The 19,305-nt window shown below is 34.1% G+C and overlaps 1 protein-coding gene across 2 annotated transcripts in view; it reads left to right on the top strand.

Moving 5' to 3' along the window:
• The window catches only part of ZNF644 (zinc finger protein 644), a 109,804-nt gene that overhangs the window by 78,878 nt on the left and 11,621 nt on the right, over window positions 1-19,305 (top strand). The window contains exons 3-4 of one of the 2 annotated variants that reach the window (XM_006898957.1): window positions 8,468-11,496; window positions 11,668-12,267. The exons of the other annotated variant lie outside the window; for it this stretch is intronic. Of the exons in view, the coding sequence (XP_006899019.1) occupies window positions 8,468-11,496; window positions 11,668-12,267 (3,629 nt within the window). The remainder of the gene's footprint in view (window positions 1-8,467; window positions 11,497-11,667; window positions 12,268-19,305) is intronic. 2 annotated transcript variants of the gene reach the window in all.

Here is a 19,305-nt window from a genome sequence, read left to right as displayed (position 1 = left end):
GAGGGCCTTCCCCTCCTGTGCTGGCCTTCCACCCTACCAAGCATGATGTCCCTCTCTAAGGACGGGTCCCTCCTTTCAACATGTCCAAAGTATGTCAGACGAAGCCCCAGAATCCTTGCCTCCAAGGAGTAGCCTGGTTTAACCCTCTCCGGGATGAATCTGTTTGTTTTCTTGGCAGTCCATGGTACATTCAATACTCTTCTCCAGCACCACAGTTCAAAGGCATCAATTCTCCTTCTATCTTCCCTAGTCATTGTCCAACTCTCTGATGCATAACAAGTGATTGCAATAGACCATGGCCTGTATCAGACGCAACTTAGTCTCCAGAGACACACCATTGCTCTTGAGTACTTTAGAGAGGTCACTAACAGCAGACTTTCCCATTGTAAATGATACTAAGATTAATAAGAAAGTTTACCTTTAATAAAAATATAAAGTAAAACTTAGTTTTTTCATTCTTCCAAGCCTCAGAATACCATGTTTCCCCCATCTTAATTTTTATTAATTTACATACTAGATATTACATACATACATGCAGATGAAAAGATTAGTACTAATTACACATTATTACAAAGCTGACCCTTTCTCAATGATTTGAAATTTTAAAGCAATGGAATAATTTATTCTTTGGGTATCATAATGTTCAGGTTTCATTACAATTTCATGACAATTTAAGTTCATTTTAATGTATTAATCAATTACGCAAATGAAATGATGTTACTTTTATAATGAGATATTATAATCTATGAAAGGTTGAATAACTTAGACATAGCTTGTGAAAGGTTGAATTTAAAAGGTATAGGAAAATTTTTGGAATATTAGGAGAAAACATAACTTACAACAATCTAGATATCTCCTTGTTGATAAATCTAATTTTTTCCCCAAAATGAAAATGTTTAATCTGTGAAGAGTAGTTAAGTCATCTCTTCAACTTTAAAAGGAATTCTTTAAAGCAATAGTGTTTTCTTTTGCTACCATACCATAATTTTAATAGATGGGCATACATTGGAGATACTGCTGGTTCAATTTCGGAGTACTACAATAAAGTGAATCTCACAATTTTTTAGTTTCGCCTAGATAAATGACCTGTTTTCACTATATTATTTCCTGTGAAAGATAAACATTTAAATAGCTGTATTTGACAACTGTCTGGTGGGTGTATCATTTGCCCAACTGGGTTCAAAGTTTGGACACAACTTGTTGAAAGAGATTAGTTTGAAAAATTATAAAGAAATTATCACTTACTTTAATTAAAAAAAAGAAAAATTGTTCTTTGAGTCATATTGCCCTACCAAAGCTGCATCCATCATCTCTCTTTTTCTAACTATGTGAAACTGAGTATTTCATACTATCACTAGAACTCTTGAGTAATGCTGTCATTTATTTCCTTGCTTCTTCAAAGTGCAGATTTCATTAGGGAATTTTCCTTGATTCCTCAATTACTCTGTCATTGAACTTGAGTTGGAAGCAACTCATAACTGACCCTTCATTGTTTATTTAAGTTGGGACTTTGTAGCTTCCCCTCTTTTGGTGGCTTTAGTGGATAATTTGCACTTATCTACACAGTTGGTAAGTCATTAGCAGTTGGGCTGCTAACTGAAAGATCAGTAGTTTGAATCCACCAGGCGTCCACAGCAGATAGAAGAGCAGTGTCTTCCCAGGATTTACAGCTGTGGAAGGTTGCTGGGAGTTGAAATTGACTCAGTGGTAGTAAATTTGTTATTCCAGTTTGTTTTACCTACTTCATTTTATCAGCAGCAGCTTCATAAAATATGTCAGGTGAGGTTTAGCACACTTGCAGTGTACTAAACCACCTTGTCTTATTTAGGTATGTATGATTTATATCTTACTTCCAGTAAAATACTCATGTTACGGTAACTGCAGTCAGAACCAACTCATGGCTGACCATGTAAGGGGTTTTCAGAGGCGGCAGTAATAGTGGAAAGAGATTGCCCATTTTTCTTCTGCAAAGCAACTGGTGGATTCAAACTCTATGACTTTGGATTGGCAGTGTAAGTCCTTACCACTCAGCCACCAGAGCCACTTTCTAAGGAATAAAACTAGTCGAGTTAACTGTAACTTTTGTTTTGTGCTGTCAGATCTCAATCAACTCATTGCTGACTCCTCAGTGGCTATTCAGAGACTGTAAATTGCATGAAAGGAGATTGCTTATCTTTCTTTCATGATGATGCTGGTAGATTTGAACTGCTTGTCTTTGGGTTGGTAACACAACTAAGCAGTGTAACTCTAGTAGGTGGTTAAAACATAGCAGTGCCGCACGTGCAAACAGTAAAATACTATGTGCCTATTTTATTTTCATAATCTATTATATGCTCTTGTTGTACATAGGGTTTTCAGAGGCCTGCTATTTGAGAAGTGGATGGCCAATCCTTCCTAGTCTGTCTTAATCTGAATGTTCAGATTTAGAGAAGTATCAGACAGACCAGCTTTTTTAGAAAAAGTGAAAGATATATCTCTTATTGTGGAGTTAACCATTAGTGTCAATGTTGTCCCTGCCTTTGGCACACGTGTCTTTACCCATGTATTTCCCTGCTCTACCATCCACCAGGATACCCATTCCAAAGTACTGAAGAGCAATGGTGTCTTTCTAGAGACTAAGGTGCATCTGATACAGGCCATGGTCTTTGCAATCACTTGTTATGCAGCAGAGAGTTGGACAATGACCAAGGAGGATAGAGGAGAATTGATGCCTTTGAGCTTTGGTGCTGGAGAGGAGTATTGAGAGTACCATGGGCTGCTAGGAAAACAAACAGATTCATCCTGTAAACGGTTAAACCGGGTGGCTCCTTGGAGGCAAGGATTCTGAGTCTTTGGACATGTTGTAAGGAGAGACTGATCCTTGGAGAAGGACATCATGCTTGGTAGGGTGGAGGGACAGCACAGGAGGGGAAGACCCTTTGTGGGGTGGATTGATTCAGTGACTGGGGTAATCGGGATGGGAGTGTAAGAGACAGTGCGATTAGCACAGGACAGAGCAGAGTTTAGGGCTGTTGTACATAGGGCCGCTATGAGTCGCAAGCATTGACTCAACGGCACGTAACAACAACAACATTATATGCTCTTTAAATTCTGTGACAATTCAAATTCAGTGGCAATTTTTAGTAGTATCAGTAAAATAGCATCCTTATCTATGCTCTAGAGTTTTAATGATGCACATATAGTGCTATGGTCTCAGTGCTTTAGTCTTTCATAGTCATTCAGGAGCCCACTTGCCAACATGTTACTAGTTATCTAAAGAATTGTTGTTGTTAAGTGCCATCGAGTCACAGGCGACTCTTAGCGACCCTATGAAGGAGAGTCCTCAACGCTTGGGTGTCTTTCATCCTCTCTCCAGGTTCATAGGGTTTCCGGACGCTGAAGAATTACTAAAGAATTACTCTAGGTAATTTTGGAATTGAGTAATGCTGTTTTAAGGTCCATTTCAATAGAAATAGGAAACTTACTTTCTGCAGTTTGTTTCTGGAACTTACGTATGGCACATACTAGTAAGGACTTTAAAAGTTCCATTTGTCCAGTCTGTTAAAACTGTGCTCCTTTCTGCAGTTTTCCCTGACAAATGGTCAGTGATACCTGCTGAACCATCCAAATTCACTGCTGAATAACCTTTTGCCAGTGTTGAATGGTTCCTATTTTCTACTTTTCCTTGATCTTGAAGTAAAAATTCTCTTTGACTCAAACCAGCTAGCTGTGTTCTGCCTTCTAAATTCCTAACCTTTAAAAGAGTGAAGCTTTTCAGTTGTGTATCTTCATTGCAAGGCTCTATTTAAGTTTTCTATCTTACATTATTTTGTAGTATGGTTTTCACAGTCAAACTCATGCTGAATACATGCATGTTGATATTCTTTATTAGTATTTACTCTTTATGATATGGGACATTATAACCATTCCTAAAATAGATTATATTGTGTACCTTGTTTTATAGACAAGGTGAGAAGATGTGTGTTTTGTACAATGTGTATAGGCTTAAGTAGTGCTGTAATTTTAGATGTACTATAGTCAATTAAGATTTGTTTTGCAATTAATGACAATTGTGAGTAGTTTTCGCTTCTTGACCCGCTCACATATACCAGCTGAAGTTGTCATGTGCTCTTAAAGATAATGTGCATGAACATGGGGTTTGTGAAAACCTGACAGATCTAACTAACTCAGCTAGTGGGCAACATTATTTATTTATAGCTGTGCAATATAGTTATTAATGAACTAATATGGAATGAGGGCAAATCATACTTTTATTTTCATGTAAATTTAAATTACATGACAAAGGTTGGAATTATGTAATAAGTACCCCAAAAATGTTAACCTACTTGCAATAAATACAATTAATAATGTACATAAAAGAATGAAATTAAGCTAATTTTCTTTCAAAAAAAGAATTATTCATGAACAGAAAGTGGACAGCATAGATTTGATGACAGGAAGGTTGTGTCTAATCTGAATTATTGAGTGACCTGGGAAGCTTGCTTAGAGGGATTACAGAATAATTATGTTAATATGCAATTATCACCTCATTTCTTCTGTAGTAACCTCAAGATGTAGTGTAGTGAGGGTGTTATAACAAGTGCTGATAGTTTGCAAAAATACTGATGTTTGAGATTTCTGAGACAATAAGTCTAGCTTGAGGCATATAAGTGATGATCTGTCATCTTGAAGACAGATCTGACCTTTGTACTTTTTTTAATACAGTATATATAACTACAGGCAGTTATAGCTGTAGAACTCATTATGATTTTCTGGAAACTGAAATATGTTTTATGTAGATTTAAAATTCCATTTACAGCTTTTTATAAAGTGTGTGAATTTTTAAAAGTATCTTTTAAAATACTGTTCAGAAGAAATTTCTATGCTTATATGATTACATAGGTGAAGGCATACTAATGATTTTCATATATTCTCTAAAAAGATCAGAAAATTCCTTGACATTTAGGTTTTAATAGCATAGAATTAGTTTGTTTATTATAATTTATGAACTTGCTTATTTTAACTTGAATAATGCTCTCATATGTTTTGTTCTTTATGATAGTAACAATTGAGTTATTGACTTTATATAATTCATTATAAGATTAAAAGGAGATTGAAAACTAATACACTAGAAAATTAGATTATAGGTCAGATAATTTCTTGTCTGAATACCACATAAACATTCAGGGGTATAGGGAGATAATTATTTTTGTTATCAGAATTCTAGATCTATTAATCATTACAACAAATTTTGATGCTCTCTTGTCCTTAATTGTACCCCATGCCTCTATTACAAGTCTTAAATACTGTTAATTAAGAAAAATTTGAACATTTGATTGCTAAAATATATTTTGAAAATTAAGCAAGGAAAATTTTAATTATTACTATAATATTAGCTTACTACTCAGTTTCTGATGATACACACTTTAATATTAATGTGCTAAGAAAAAAAAATAAACTACTACTCTTTAAGGAGGGGTAATTATTAAATACACCAGTATTATATAGCACAAAAGGAAACTGTTGAAGGATTCATTTTCTGTAATAGCAGTATTTAAGTTGGTTAGGTTTTTGTTTTGGTCAACTGCACTTAGTAGATAAAAACATTCGTGTGTGTGTGTGTGTGTGTGTGTGTGTTTTAGGAAGTGGTCTTTTTTCATGTGGTTGAGCGAAACCATTTGTTAACTTCAGAATATGAACTTATGGAAGGCTCTTATGGAAGCCATTCTGATAATGAGAATGCAATCTCCAAGTCGACATGGTATTCTCATAGTTTGTCACCCTGCTGTTCAGGGGGTACCAATGAAGTTGCTTTAAATGGGAAGCGTCTGTTCCATCTCTGAACCTCTAACACCACAACAGATGGGTGGAACATGGAACATGGAAGGTTTTACCTCTGAGGTGGTAACAGTGAAGCCACTCATTAACACTGAATTTACCACTTCGTTAGCAACGTTGCTTCCTGTTGAGAAAAACTAATATAGGCTTTCAAATTGACTTAGCATATATTTGTCTACCTCTATGATTATAATAAGCAAGAATAGAAATTTAAGTGTCTTTCAGGCTTAAATATTTTTTTTAAAAAGTCTGTGTTGTATTTCAGATTTATGAGATTGTAGTGACTGAGACATTTTGCTTTTTCTGCCCAACTTAATGAGCTACATCAGCAGTGAGTAATAGTATACCATCAAGGCTTGCTTTTTCTTTTCATTGACATTTGCACACTCCTCCTTAACACATGCTTGTGCTGCCCCTTTTTAACTTCTGTGTATGTGATGTTGAGACTCCTGCTGGGTGCTGCATTAGCACCATTTTGGGGTGATACCGTTGAATATGATCTTATTGGAAGTCTATTTTTATTACTGTGGAAACGTGCCAATCTTAAGACAGAATTCTAAGGCCTAAGAGGGACAGGAGCATTATTGTTGATATAAATAGCAGTGTTAAAAATATGTTTAATGCTTTTATAGTGTTTGCTGCATTCAAAGATCTGTCATGTGGAAGTAATGAGGCTTAAGTGTATGTTTGTGAAATAAGAAACAGGCAATCAGGGTAGTTTTAGTTTTGATTAACATTTAGGTTTTCAAAAGTATGAAATTGATCTTACAGAACACAATAGAAATGATGAGTTTTATGAAAAATATTTTCATTTCTAAATATTGGATTTTTAAATTATATGTTAAGTGAATTAAAAGTACAGTAAAAATGTGATGGCTTTAGTCTTTATCTGAAAACAATACTTTAGTCACGCATGTTTACTGTCATATCCCCAATATCTAGAGCAGTGCTAGTCACTAAGTAAAGGCTTAAGAAGTATGGAGAATGAATAAAGTGAAAAATACAGCTCTATACAAAAGCAAACAACATGAAACTTTTTAACAGTCTTCACATGGTTAATACTTTTTGATATTTCCTTTAAGTTGCTCAAAAGCCCTCTGAATTACTTATTACTACACTTAAAATCAAGCAAGGACATTGAAGTAAAGAAGGATTAGTTTGGAGTTAGTATTTAGAGCCAACCCAGGCCCTTTGCAAAGGCAGAAGAGAAGTGACTTGAATTTCTCTGGGCCCTGCTGTACATACTGAGTCAAGTCAGAAACCATGATAAAAACTTGAATTATTTGAATGGATTACCTAAATTTCAAAAGAGGAAAACCATATTTTTCTTACACTTTTCGAAGTTTTATTTTCGTTTTGCAATTGTGTTTTCATTCACTATTTGTTCAGAACTTCATTCAGTAAGTATTATCTGAGCACCTGTGTCAGTCATTGGTTAGAAGATCTAGAGGAAGGGGAGTAACTAACTAGATCACAGCCTGTTCCTTAAAGAGCTTACTTTTTTGTTTGTTTGTTTGTTTTTGTTTTTTTTTGAGTAGTGCATCAATTCCAGTAGTCTGACCATTTCTAAGAACAGGGTATGAACCCAGGTCAAAGGAATTTTTCACAGTAAAACTCATCACTACCATCTTAGTAAAGATAATATTCTCAATTTTTGAAGTCTCCTTTTAAAAAGACTGCGTTATCAATTCAATAGGTAGATAAAGGGGTGGGTTAAGGTAATGGGAAAGACAGGTGTGGAAAATAATTTATACAGAATTTATACGTAATCCAGAATAAAATAAAGGGTTTTTTAAAAAAAAATAACTTATGTTTATAAAATGTATTCTCAAAGACTTGGGGGAAATGTCTTCATATTTATGTAAGTTAAACAAATTTAGTATATATTAGATGGTTTTTCAGAAATATCTTTTGCCACCATACTAGATTATTAGCTTATAGATGAATTAATTACCTTATAGAATGTCTGCAATTGAGGGTTCTTAGGTGTGTGAAAGTTTAAAGTAACATAAAACCTTCCTCATTGAGAAAAGCATAAGGTGAATAAGAAATTAGGGAAGCTCTATGAATAAAGGGGTTTTATACCAAATTTATAGAATTCTAAGAGAATATTAAAACAAGATCAAAATAGTCATAAGACTTTGATGTTCATAACAAACATATTTATTTAAATAATATCTTTTGCTGAGAGGTGGCTTGTTACTGGCCTACATGGTAAAATGCTCATTTCTCTGCAGTGTTTATAATTTATATTGATAATAAATGTTTTTACGTGAATTATTTTCTTTTTAGGACAATATGCATATATGAAAATTTAAAGTGTTTCTTTTGTAGCTTTAAGTGTGTATGTTTGCTTTCCCTATACATCATATATGTATATATATATACACATTATATACATCATATATATATATATATATAGTATCAGGTTGTTGTTGCCTAGCAGAAAGAAATATAATTATCCTTTGAAATGTTCTTAGAATGCTTGAATTTTTTAAATGTTTCTTCATTCTAAGAAAAATACTGAGATCTTAATATGAAAAGTATAAAATTAAATTAATTTAAAAACATATAATACTTTGAATATTACATTACAGTTTAGTCCTTTTTTTTTCTCTGCAAATCTAAAATTGTTTTTTCCATTTTCTAGACTAAATGTATTAAATGGGCTTGCCAGCGATATGGATGATACGAAGAGAAACACCGATATCACTGGTGCTAACGAAGAACTCGATGGCAACACCTTTATCTCAGAGAAAGAGAGCGGAGTTCATAAACCAAAAGATTGTCAAGTATCATTTCAGAAAAACAATACATTAACTTTTCCTGATGAACTGTCAAAGGATAAATCTGAAAAAGCCTTAAGCGGAGGCCAGTCCACTCTATTTATACATGCTGGTGCTCCTACTGAGTCTAGTGAAAACTTTATCTTGCCTATAGGAGCTGCTGTTAATGGACCAGTTTCACACTCCTCCATAATTAAGACTTCCAGTATGAATAAAGGCAGTGTTTCTTTAGCCACTGGGCAACCTGTGGATCAGTCAACAACAGAATCTTGTTCAAATTTGAAAGTGGCAGATGATCTCCAGCTGTCTCCAACACAGAAATCAAGTCAACACCAAGTTTCTTTTCTCTTATCAGATGTAGCACATGCTGAGAATCCAACTCATTCCATTAAACTACCTACCTCTGCTTCGGTTGGTTGTGACATTCAGAATTCAGTAGAGAGTAGTGTAAAGTCAGATAGCACTTTAATAAATCAAGTAGAGGTGGATGAGGATAGTGAAGATTTACTAGTGAAAGATGATTGTGTCAGTACATTAACAGGAATCTCAGGTACAGATGAATTTAGGTCAGAAAATGATGCAAACTGGGATCCTCAAAAAGAGTTTATTCAGTTTCTTATGACTAATGAAGACACAGTAGATAACACTCCAGTTCATTCTAAAGTAGGTCTAGAAAAAAAGAGAAAGCGGAAAATGGATGTAAGCAAGATAACTCGTTATACTGAGGATTGCTTTAGTGATTGTAATAATATACCCCACAAATCAAAAATAATAGAAGTAGATTTTGTGGAACAAAATGAAGAACTACAAGCAATAGACTCTCAGAAATATGCATTATCAAAAGTGAAGCCTGAATCAACTGATGAAGACTTGGACTCCGTGGATGCTTTTCAGCATCTAATATATAATCCAGATAAGTGTGGAGAAGACAGTTCACCAGTTCATACTAGCACTTTTCTTTCAGATTCCTTACAAAAGAAATGTGAAGAGAGTGATTCTGAGTCACCTGCTACTTTCAGCACCGAAGAGCCATCATTCTACCCCTGTACAAAGTGCAATGTGAATTTTAGGGAGAAAAAGCACCTCCACAGGCATATGATGTATCATCTAGATGGAAATAGTCACTTTCGCCATCTTAATGTCCCAAGGCCGTATGCTTGTAGAGAATGTGGACGGACATTTAGAGATCGCAACTCACTTCTCAAGCATATGATTATTCACCAAGAGAGAAGGCAGAAGTTGATGGAGGAAATTCGTGAATTGAAAGAACTTCAAGATGAAGGAAGAAGTGCACGATTACAGTGCCCTCAGTGTGTGTTTGGTACCAATTGCCCTAAAACGTTTGTGCAACATGCTAAAACCCATGAGAAAGATAAAAGGTACTACTGCTGTGAAGAGTGTAATTTCATGGCAGTGACAGAAAATGAGTTGGAATGCCATCGAGGCATTGCCCATGGAGCAGTGATAAAATGCCCCATTGGCAGTTCTGATATGGTCCAGAGAAAAACACAAAAAAAGGCTTTCATGAAAGTCTCTGTTACAGGGTCATCCAAAAAATCAACTACCTACATATGTAAGATGTGTCCTTTTACAACTTCAGCCAGAAGTATCTTAAAAAAACACATGGAGTACCTGCATTCATCATCGTGCATTGATTCGTTTGGTAGTCCTCTTGAACTTGACAAAAGAAAAAGTGATACACTTGAAGAACCTATAGATAATGCTAGCCCTAAAACATTAATTAAGCAACAGTCAACCACATTTCCAAAGAATTCTGCTGTGAAACAAGATGTAAAACGAACAGTTGGGTCAGCCTCACAGTCAAATAATTTTTCAAAATTCCATAAGCGACCACACAGAATACAAAAAGCTCGAAAAAGCATTGCCCAGTCAGGTGTAAACGTGTGCAATCAAAACAATTCTCATAGGACTGTTGTTAATAAAAGCAGCATTGACCAAAAAATTAAATATTATCATCAAGCAGAAAAAGAAAAATCTAATGCCAAGGCAAATAGCAACTATTTATATAGACAAAAATATGAAAACTATAGGATGATAAAAAAATCAGGTGAATCATATCCCCTGCATTTTAAAAAAGAAGATAGTTCAATAAATTCTTTACATCTGTTTTCATCATCGAGTAATTCTTCCAATGATAATTTTATTTTGGATTCTAATGATTCTGACAGTAAAAGGCTAGAAAATTTCAAAGAACATAGACGTGTAGCTGTAAAGAGAGTAGGTAAGGAGTCTAAGAAAGAAAGTTCTGTTGAAGGTGAAGACTTGGACAGCTATCCAGATTTTTTGCATAAAATGACAGTTGTTGTTTTACAAAAGCTTAATTCTGCTGAAAAGAAAGATAGTTATGAAACAGAGGATGAAAGTTCTTGGGACAATGTTGAATTAGGTGACTATACCACACAGACTATCGAAGAAGAAAGCTATGATGATATTAATCAAGAACATGTAAACTTATTCCCTTTATTTAAAAGCAAAGTAGAAGGCCAAGAAGAGGCTGGAGAAAATACAACTCTTGGTTATGATCAAAATGATGGCTTTTATTTTGAATATTATGAAGATGCAGGAACTAATAATTTTTTGCATGAGATACATGATCCTCAGCATTTAGAAAATGCAGAAACTTCATTGTCAAAGCATGGTTCTGTTTTCCATTGGTCTGATTTATCTCTTGAAAAGAAATCGTGTCCTTACTGCCCAGCAACATTTGAAACAGGTGTTGGATTGTCAAATCATGTTCGAGGACATCTTCACAGAGCAGGATTAAGCTATGAAGCTCGTCATGTTGTATCACCAGAACAGATAGCTACAAGTGACAAAATGCAGCATTTCAAAAGAACTGGCACAGGGACACCTGTTAAGCGAGCTAGAAAAGGTAAGTTCTCAGTGATAATCTGAGCTAATATATCTGTGTTCAGATTTAGCGGGTGTTGAGATTTTATTTGAATCTTGTTCTTTAGAGCCATATAATTTATTTCTTAGAGTTGGTTGTAGGGTGGTCAGTTAATGAAAAATTTTGACATTACTCTTAAAACATTGTTTTTAGCTTTAGAGAAGTCTGAAAACACTTCTGAACACACTTGTCAACTCTGTGGTGGTTGGTTTGATACTAAGATTGGATTATCAAATCATGTTAGAGGCCACCTGAAAAGACTTGGAAAGACCAAATGGGATGCTCACAAATCTCCAATCTGTGTTCTGAATGAGATGATGCAAAATGAAGAAAAGTATGAAAAAATCTTAAAGGCATTGAACAGTCGTCGTATTATTCCCAGACCATTTGTAGCTCAAAAATTTACATCAAGTGATGACTTTTTATCCCAAAATGTTATACCTCTTGAAGCATACCGTAATGGCCTAAAGACTGAAGCTGTGTCAGTGTCTGCATCAGAGGAAGACGGGCTGAGTTTCTTAAATGAATTTGATGATGCAAAACCAGAACTGTCCAGTGGGAAAAAATCTCTTACATTGATAGAACTTCTTAAAAATAAAAGAATGGGGGAAGAAAGGAATTCTACTTTTTCTCCTCAGAAGATCCATAACCAAACTGCAAGAAAGAGATTTGTTCAGAAATGTGTACTTCCATTAAATGATGACAGTCCTTTGATGTACCAGCCACAAAAAATGGACTTCACTATGCACTCAGGTAAGACTGTTTTAGTATATATTATTTAAGTATGATTTTATTATGCTTACGTTAATGGAACAATTTTAGAAAATACCTGTTTCTTTGAATCTTTACTTGTTTTGGTAGAGCACAGAATTGCTTGTTATATTGTCGTTCCTGTGTAACTCAGTTGATGCTCATTAGTACTGAATACAATATGCTTCAATTCTTGGTCAATTTATAAGGTGAGAGCAAAGCAAACAGATCTTAAAAAATGAAAGTTATTATCACTTGAGAGATGGGTCTGTGAATGGGACATGGACTTTGTTAAAAAATACGGCATAAAAAAACATGATATTACTGTCAGTGCTCTAAAGTGATAATGTTTTCAAGATTTAACTATAGGTAAACAAAACAGACTCACTCTTTTAACAGGATTGCTTGGTTTCCATTGTATGTCATGATTAAGCCAAAGAAACCTTTCTCTCCAGTTCTTTATTGTATTGTTGGATAGTTTAACTTTGAAGAACTCTTGTAAATATAAGATGTATTTGGTGGGGCAGGGCGGGGCGGGGGAGGGGAGGAGGAGGCATGAAACAATAGACAATTTACTGTTTGTAAACCAATATTTTGTCCACAAAATAGATAGGTTGGCAAATGATGTGCAGGTACCATAATTAAACATTGTTATTGTTAGTTCTGGTTTATGATTTAAGACTAGAAAAATTTTAATTGTTTTTATAGTTTTTGGTGGATTGCTTTGGTTTTTTTAATGTTAATGATGTTGTACATTAATGTAACTGGACTAATGATTAGGACTCAGTTGTGTTTTAAGTTCATAGTAATTCACCATTAGAATAATAATAAAATTCCTATGTTGTTGATTGCCTTCAAATCAAGCACGACGCATAGTGACCCTATGAACAAAAGGTCTGAAGCCCCTCTACAACTATCGACATTTATCAAAATTCATAGTGTTTCCGGACGCATGTTATTTAGGAATTGGATGCTACTGCTGCGGTGATTTTTTTTACTTTGGACAGTCATTGGATTATTCTGTATATTTGTAATGTAGTTTTGGTTTATGGTCTGCAAAGAATAAATTATTTTGTATAATCTTCTGGTCAGTAGGGTTCTTTGTTCTGTACAGAGTTTTTCAATGTCAGTAGCTTTTAATGTTTTTTTCAGAACAATAAAATCTAGGTTGTGTTGACCAAGGAAGGTATGGTTCAATTCAGCAAATGGAAATAGGCATGGCTTTCACAGTAATGTTGAAGAAATCAATTAAAATGTGTTGGGAAGTAAGGGTTGTCTGGAAGTTAGGACTTGCTTTTAGTGTCAGCATATTTTCTTTTCTTTGAGGACTGAGAATGTTAGCTTGTTGATCATTTATGTAGCACAAAGATTTTAACAAAAATCATCAAATCATTAACTTTCCTTATTGATTGCTCATCCAGAGTAATGAACATAAAATGCCCTGAATAAAATGATGTGTCTAACAGCTGTTCAGTGGTGTGTTTTACCACCTTTTCTCCCAGCCTTTAACAGAAAGCCTAATTTAGTATTGAACCTTTTACAGTTTTGTGGATAAGACACTTTAATTACCACTTTTTCTAACTAGATTTTTAATTATTTTTTTTTTAGTGGTACTGTTGAAAGCTTTAAAACTTCTGAATAGAACTGTGCTCTTCAGATCATAAGATTGTAATTTATGCTTAGGAAATAACCTTTTTTTAACACAGGAAAGTGATAGTAAGCGTTAAACCCAGAAGGTCTCAGAAATTCAAGTCACTTCTCTTCTGCTTTTCCAAAGAGCCTGGGTTGGCTCTAAATACTAACTCGAAACTAATCCTTCTTTACTTAAACGTCCTTGCTTGATTTTAACTGTAGTAATTCAGAGACCATTTTTTAAACCATCTTTATTGTGGTATTTTTTTTCCTACACACTTTAAGATAAGAAAATTTCACCTTTTTTTAAAAGTAGAACTGGATTATAGTTTTCTTTTGAATGATAGGTATGCCTCTGAAGCTTAGAACATGTGTGCATTGCAATACGACGTTTACAAGTGCTGTTAGCCTGTCCAACCACTTACGCGCTTATGCACGAAAGAAGAGTACTGGACTTTTGCCTGGTACAGGTATGTTTGAACAGGTACCACAGCAGGTCTGTTTGATCCAATACATTTTTTTTTCTTACCAGACTGATGCTAATTCACGTGTTATTAATAGACTTCTTTGGTAATCAGCAGTTGAGTCTGGATGTAAATTAAATTTCAGCAACTTGTAAACTGTTAGATAAAATTTTAAGTAAACAGTGCTTTTTTTTTTTTTGGTTTGGCTTTTATTCACTTCATTTTGAGGAAAAAGTAATGTGAAAGAAGTGTGGAGCTTTTGAGTTTTTATTAGTCCCATTTATTTTTTAATATTAATTTTCCTTTTTAAATTTTGTTAATAAATTGCAGGAAAGATACCTCTTTGGTTAAAAGAAAGAAGAGAAAAAATAATAGTTTTAGCATGAAAAGATGTTTTATTTGGAAATAAACTGTATTTCATATGTTAGAGCTGACTAGAAAAACTAAGCAAATTGCATTTTTCTTGGTCTATAGAGCACATCTTTGAAGGGGCAAGCCTTAATAATGGCCCATGTAAACAGTTGAATAGATTTTTATTTTAATGCCCCTAAATGAATAAATGTGCCTATGTCCATAATTCTATTTAATATGCACATTTCTGTGCTTGCTTTTTTTTTTTCGTTGTTGTTGTTGGTTAGCCCAACCTTTCAGATAACCTCTTAATACTGCTAGTGAAAATTTTTATCAGGTTACTCATATGTAATACTGCTTCTTATACTCTGCCAAATGCTTTGCTCTTTTGTTTATAGCCTTTTAAGCTATCCTGCTTCCAGCAAATCCCATTTCTCTCACATCTTAATATATACCTTCTTGGCTAAATAGATCTATGTAAATCTTTCTGCCTAATATGCTCTTCTCCCACACTTTTTCCAATTTCTCTTGCTCTTTTAGATCACTATCCTCTGCTTTCTTCTGTTGTATTCCTAACTTTCGTGTTCTTCTTTGTGTCTGCTAATGACTTACATCTTATATATATATTCTTCCCACTGAAGAAACACTGTGTTAATACTTGTGTTTTTCTTTCCACTTCTTTGCTTTATCCCGTGACTTGATACTAGATGACCGTTTATGTTAAATGAAAGGAGTTAGAATGAGCTTTAACTTTACTAGATTAATACTCCTGTTTTAATTGTATTACTTGCACTTGAAAATGATAGTGGACATTAGAGATACTGGAAGAGGGAAAGTAAGAAACCAGAAATAGAAAATAGTTATGATTTTTAAAGTCACTTATTAGTTGATCAACTTCTGTGTCAGATGCTTTGCTGTGTAATTCGCTTGTGTATCTTTTCTTCTCAACAACCATGTGGTTGTATAGGTACATTTTATAGAAGATTAACAAAGAACTTAATTTAATTAATAAATTAAATTCATAAATAGCACAGCTGAAATTCAAATCAAGGCAGTCATACCATAGGGTCTAGTTCTGAATTGAACTGTATTGTCTACTATACACAGGACAGCTCATCCTTTGCTTAGACACTTTTTAGGAAAACCTTACAGTGAAGTTGTGTTTAAGGTTAGGAACATCTAGTAAAGCTGGAATAGAGTAGGATCCAGTTACAAAAAATAATAGGGAACCGAGACAGGATAAGGCTCGGATCAGAAGGACTTCAGAAAATGTTCAATTCTTACTGCTCAAGTAAATCCACGAATAGTCATTGAGGCAAGTCTCTCTTTGCCATGTCTTGTTAGTCCATTAAAAAAATAACAATGCTTTTATCTCATCTGAAGATCCTCCACAAAATTAACCCTTTTTGTGATCAAAGGCAGTATTGTAATACCTTCTAATACAGAAGTATCTTAAAACTTTATTACCAGAGAGGAGTCATATACCCTGAATGGAAATATGTTCTAGGACTTAAGTGAAAAAAGAAGGTTTTTTTAAAATATTTTTAAAAACTAACCAAAACTTTTAAAAATACTAGAAAGTATTCAATGTGTGTTTGGTGGTCCTAGGGCACAGAAAAGAAAAATGAAAAGCTGAAGAAAATACAGTAGTGATTTCCACACTTTTGATAAATGTAAAATCTTGTGCTCCCTTTCCTTGTATATTCTGAAACATTTCCCCCCTAATTTTTAAAATCATATTGGCTAATAGAGGTACCCAGGTGCTTTTGGACTTTTTATTTTACTTTTTTGGTGTGTGCTTAATAATACTTGTTTTAAATATTGTTTTTATACCAGCTATATTAAGAATACAGTATAATTATTATTGAGTGACCAGATAGCCTGGTTTAGGCCTGATTTCCCAGCCTAGTCAAATGTCTCTGTCATTTGATTAAGTGCTCTGGATTGTACAATAAAATATGTGTTAACACAGGATATTAACATTTCTATAAAATTTTAAGTCATTTAAGGCAGAATGTGCTACCAATTTAGGTGAAAGTAAGATTGAACTGACTGCATGCTTGCACAGTCCTCTGTGTTATGTAGCATTCTGTTAAGTTTTAAAGAAGAAAAATAATGTTGATTTAAACATTTTTATTGGGATTGCGTTTTACATTTTTGACTGTATAGACTCAGACATACAACCTTTTTAAATGAAGAAGAGAAAGAAAAGTAGAACTAATAGTTTAAGAAAAAAATTGTTCTTTCAGAAGTTGTTTGATAGGTTAAAGGCATTCCCTTTAAGAACAGGAACTAGGCAAGGATGCCCACTATCACCTCTTTTATTCAATATTGTTTTGGAAGTCTTAGCAATAGCAATAAGACAAGAGAAGGGAATAAAAGGTATCCAAATAGGCAACGAAGAGGTAAAATTATCCCTCTATGCTGATGACATGATAGTATACTTAGAAAACCCTAAAGACTCAGCAAGAAAACTATTGGACGTAGTTGACCAGTTCAGCAAAGTAGCAGGATACAAGATCAACATACAAAAATCAGTTGGCTTTCTCTACAGAAGTTGTTTGATGCATACTAGTATTGAATCAGGTACTGATTTAACATCACTTTAAATTTCCATTGCAATTTTCTTTAAAAGTATCTAAGCAAAGGATGTGCTGTCCTACTTACAGTAGACAGTATAGTTCAGTTCAGAACTAGATTCTATGGTATGAATGCCTTGATTCTAATTTCAGCTGTGCTATTTATTAACTGCCTAAGTTAGGAAAATTTAAGTTCCTTGTTAGTCTCCCATATATAAAATGTATCTATACAATCTACATGGTTGTTGAGAAGATTAAACAAAAGTTATACAGTGTTATACTAATTCTAGTCCATGAGGCTGTAAAGATGATTTTGTATTCCTGCTGCATAATTGTAATCGTCACTAAATTCAATTGTACTATTAGAGAAAGCTTTGTAAATAAATGTTTCCTTAACCTTGAGACATAAGGAAAGTTTTAGGAAGTGGAGATGGAAGTAGAGCATTCCAAACAAAAATAAAAGTATAATATGGCCACAGGATGTTATCTGGATTAAAAATGTTATTGTTGTTAGGTGCCGTTGAGTCGTAGACAACTCATAACAACCCTATGAAGGAAAGGCCTGAGCACTGTTCATACATAGAGTTTCTGGAGAAAAGCCATTTCGGAAGTGGATGCTGCTCCTGCTTCCAGGCTTGTTTTAGTCGGGAGGCTCCAGCCAACACTGTCCACCGTGGGTACCCATTACCACATTTGGCACATCAGTGTCCCAGTGTTCAGCATCACAGCAACCACAAGTTACCTCTGTACAGCAACGCACAGACCAGTGCTGTACCACCTAGAAGAATGTAAAGGCATTTGGGAAAGACCTATGGGTATTTTTCTGCAGCACCATAGATGATACAGGAAAGGAAGAATTTAAATACTTTAAGTTCTTGTTATTAGATACTATGAGTCAGCTAATTAGTAAAAATTTAAGGTATTTTTGTTTGCTTTTGTGTTTTTAGGTGCCTTGAAGTCAACTATGCAAAAAACTTAAGGGTTTGTTTTGTTTTGTTTTGTTTTATGTTTTAATTATAGGAAGTGGTCTGGCCAAATTGTAATTTTGAAAATACTTTTGAAAGTTATCCGTAAGACAGTGAGAGACTGGATTTTATATTTTCTGGGTTCCGTATTCTATGTAGGGAGCTTTGGTGGCTTAATGGCAAAGAATCGAGTTGCCATTGCAAAGGTTTACAGCTTGAATCCATTAGCTGCTCCACAGAACAAGTCTCCTCCTGTGTGATTTACTGCCTTTGAAAAACTTGCCACCACAAGTTAACTGTAATACTGAATAATAGATACTATGTAATTTCTGTAGTATTGTTCTTCATTAACCAGTAGCAGTCACATTGATTCATAGATGTCCCATGTTTTTCATAGTAGAACCAAAGACTGTTTTTTTAATGGATATGTCCCTTAAGAAGTAGATTCCAGGCTTTGCATTACAAGGTCTTATTCTTTATTAGAAGCTTTTATATGTGTATTTATATGTATATCTGTTTACATAATAGCATCCCATTTGTTTAGGATTAACAAGTTATTGAATTGTTGAAGTTGAGAATATATTAACAAGTTATTGAATTGTTGAAGTTGAGAATATATTCTTGGTGATGAAAACCTAGTCCTTTATCTAAACTTTTGGTGCCAACCCAGAAGTTTTATCCTAACAGCTTTAACCTAAGTATTTTGGTAGTCTTTCCAAAACATTGTTCTTATAAAAAATAGTGAGTTTGGATTTAATATACACTATATATATATATTTTTCCCCAGTAACATTAATTGGGAAGAATACTTCTTGAATTATTTTTTAATCTTACTTAAAATCACTATTACAGATAATTTTTGTCTTATTCCAGCATCTACCAGAGTATTTGTACACAATATGAAAAGATGACGGGCAGATTTATTCATTAATTCAGTATATAATGTTGCATGCCTAATTGGTTAATCCCAAGTGTTGAGGACTCTACTTCATAGGGTCATTATGAGTCACCTGCAACTCAACTGCACTTAACAACAACAACAACAATTGG

This window comes from Elephantulus edwardii, unplaced genomic scaffold, assembly GCF_000299155.1.
Source record: "Elephantulus edwardii isolate Elephantulus edwardi_28Jun2011 unplaced genomic scaffold, EleEdw1.0 scaffold00242, whole genome shotgun sequence".
In the NCBI taxonomy this organism is placed as follows: domain Eukaryota; kingdom Metazoa; phylum Chordata; class Mammalia; order Macroscelidea; family Macroscelididae; genus Elephantulus; species Elephantulus edwardii.
This window is presented reverse-complemented; position numbering and strand designations above follow the sequence as displayed.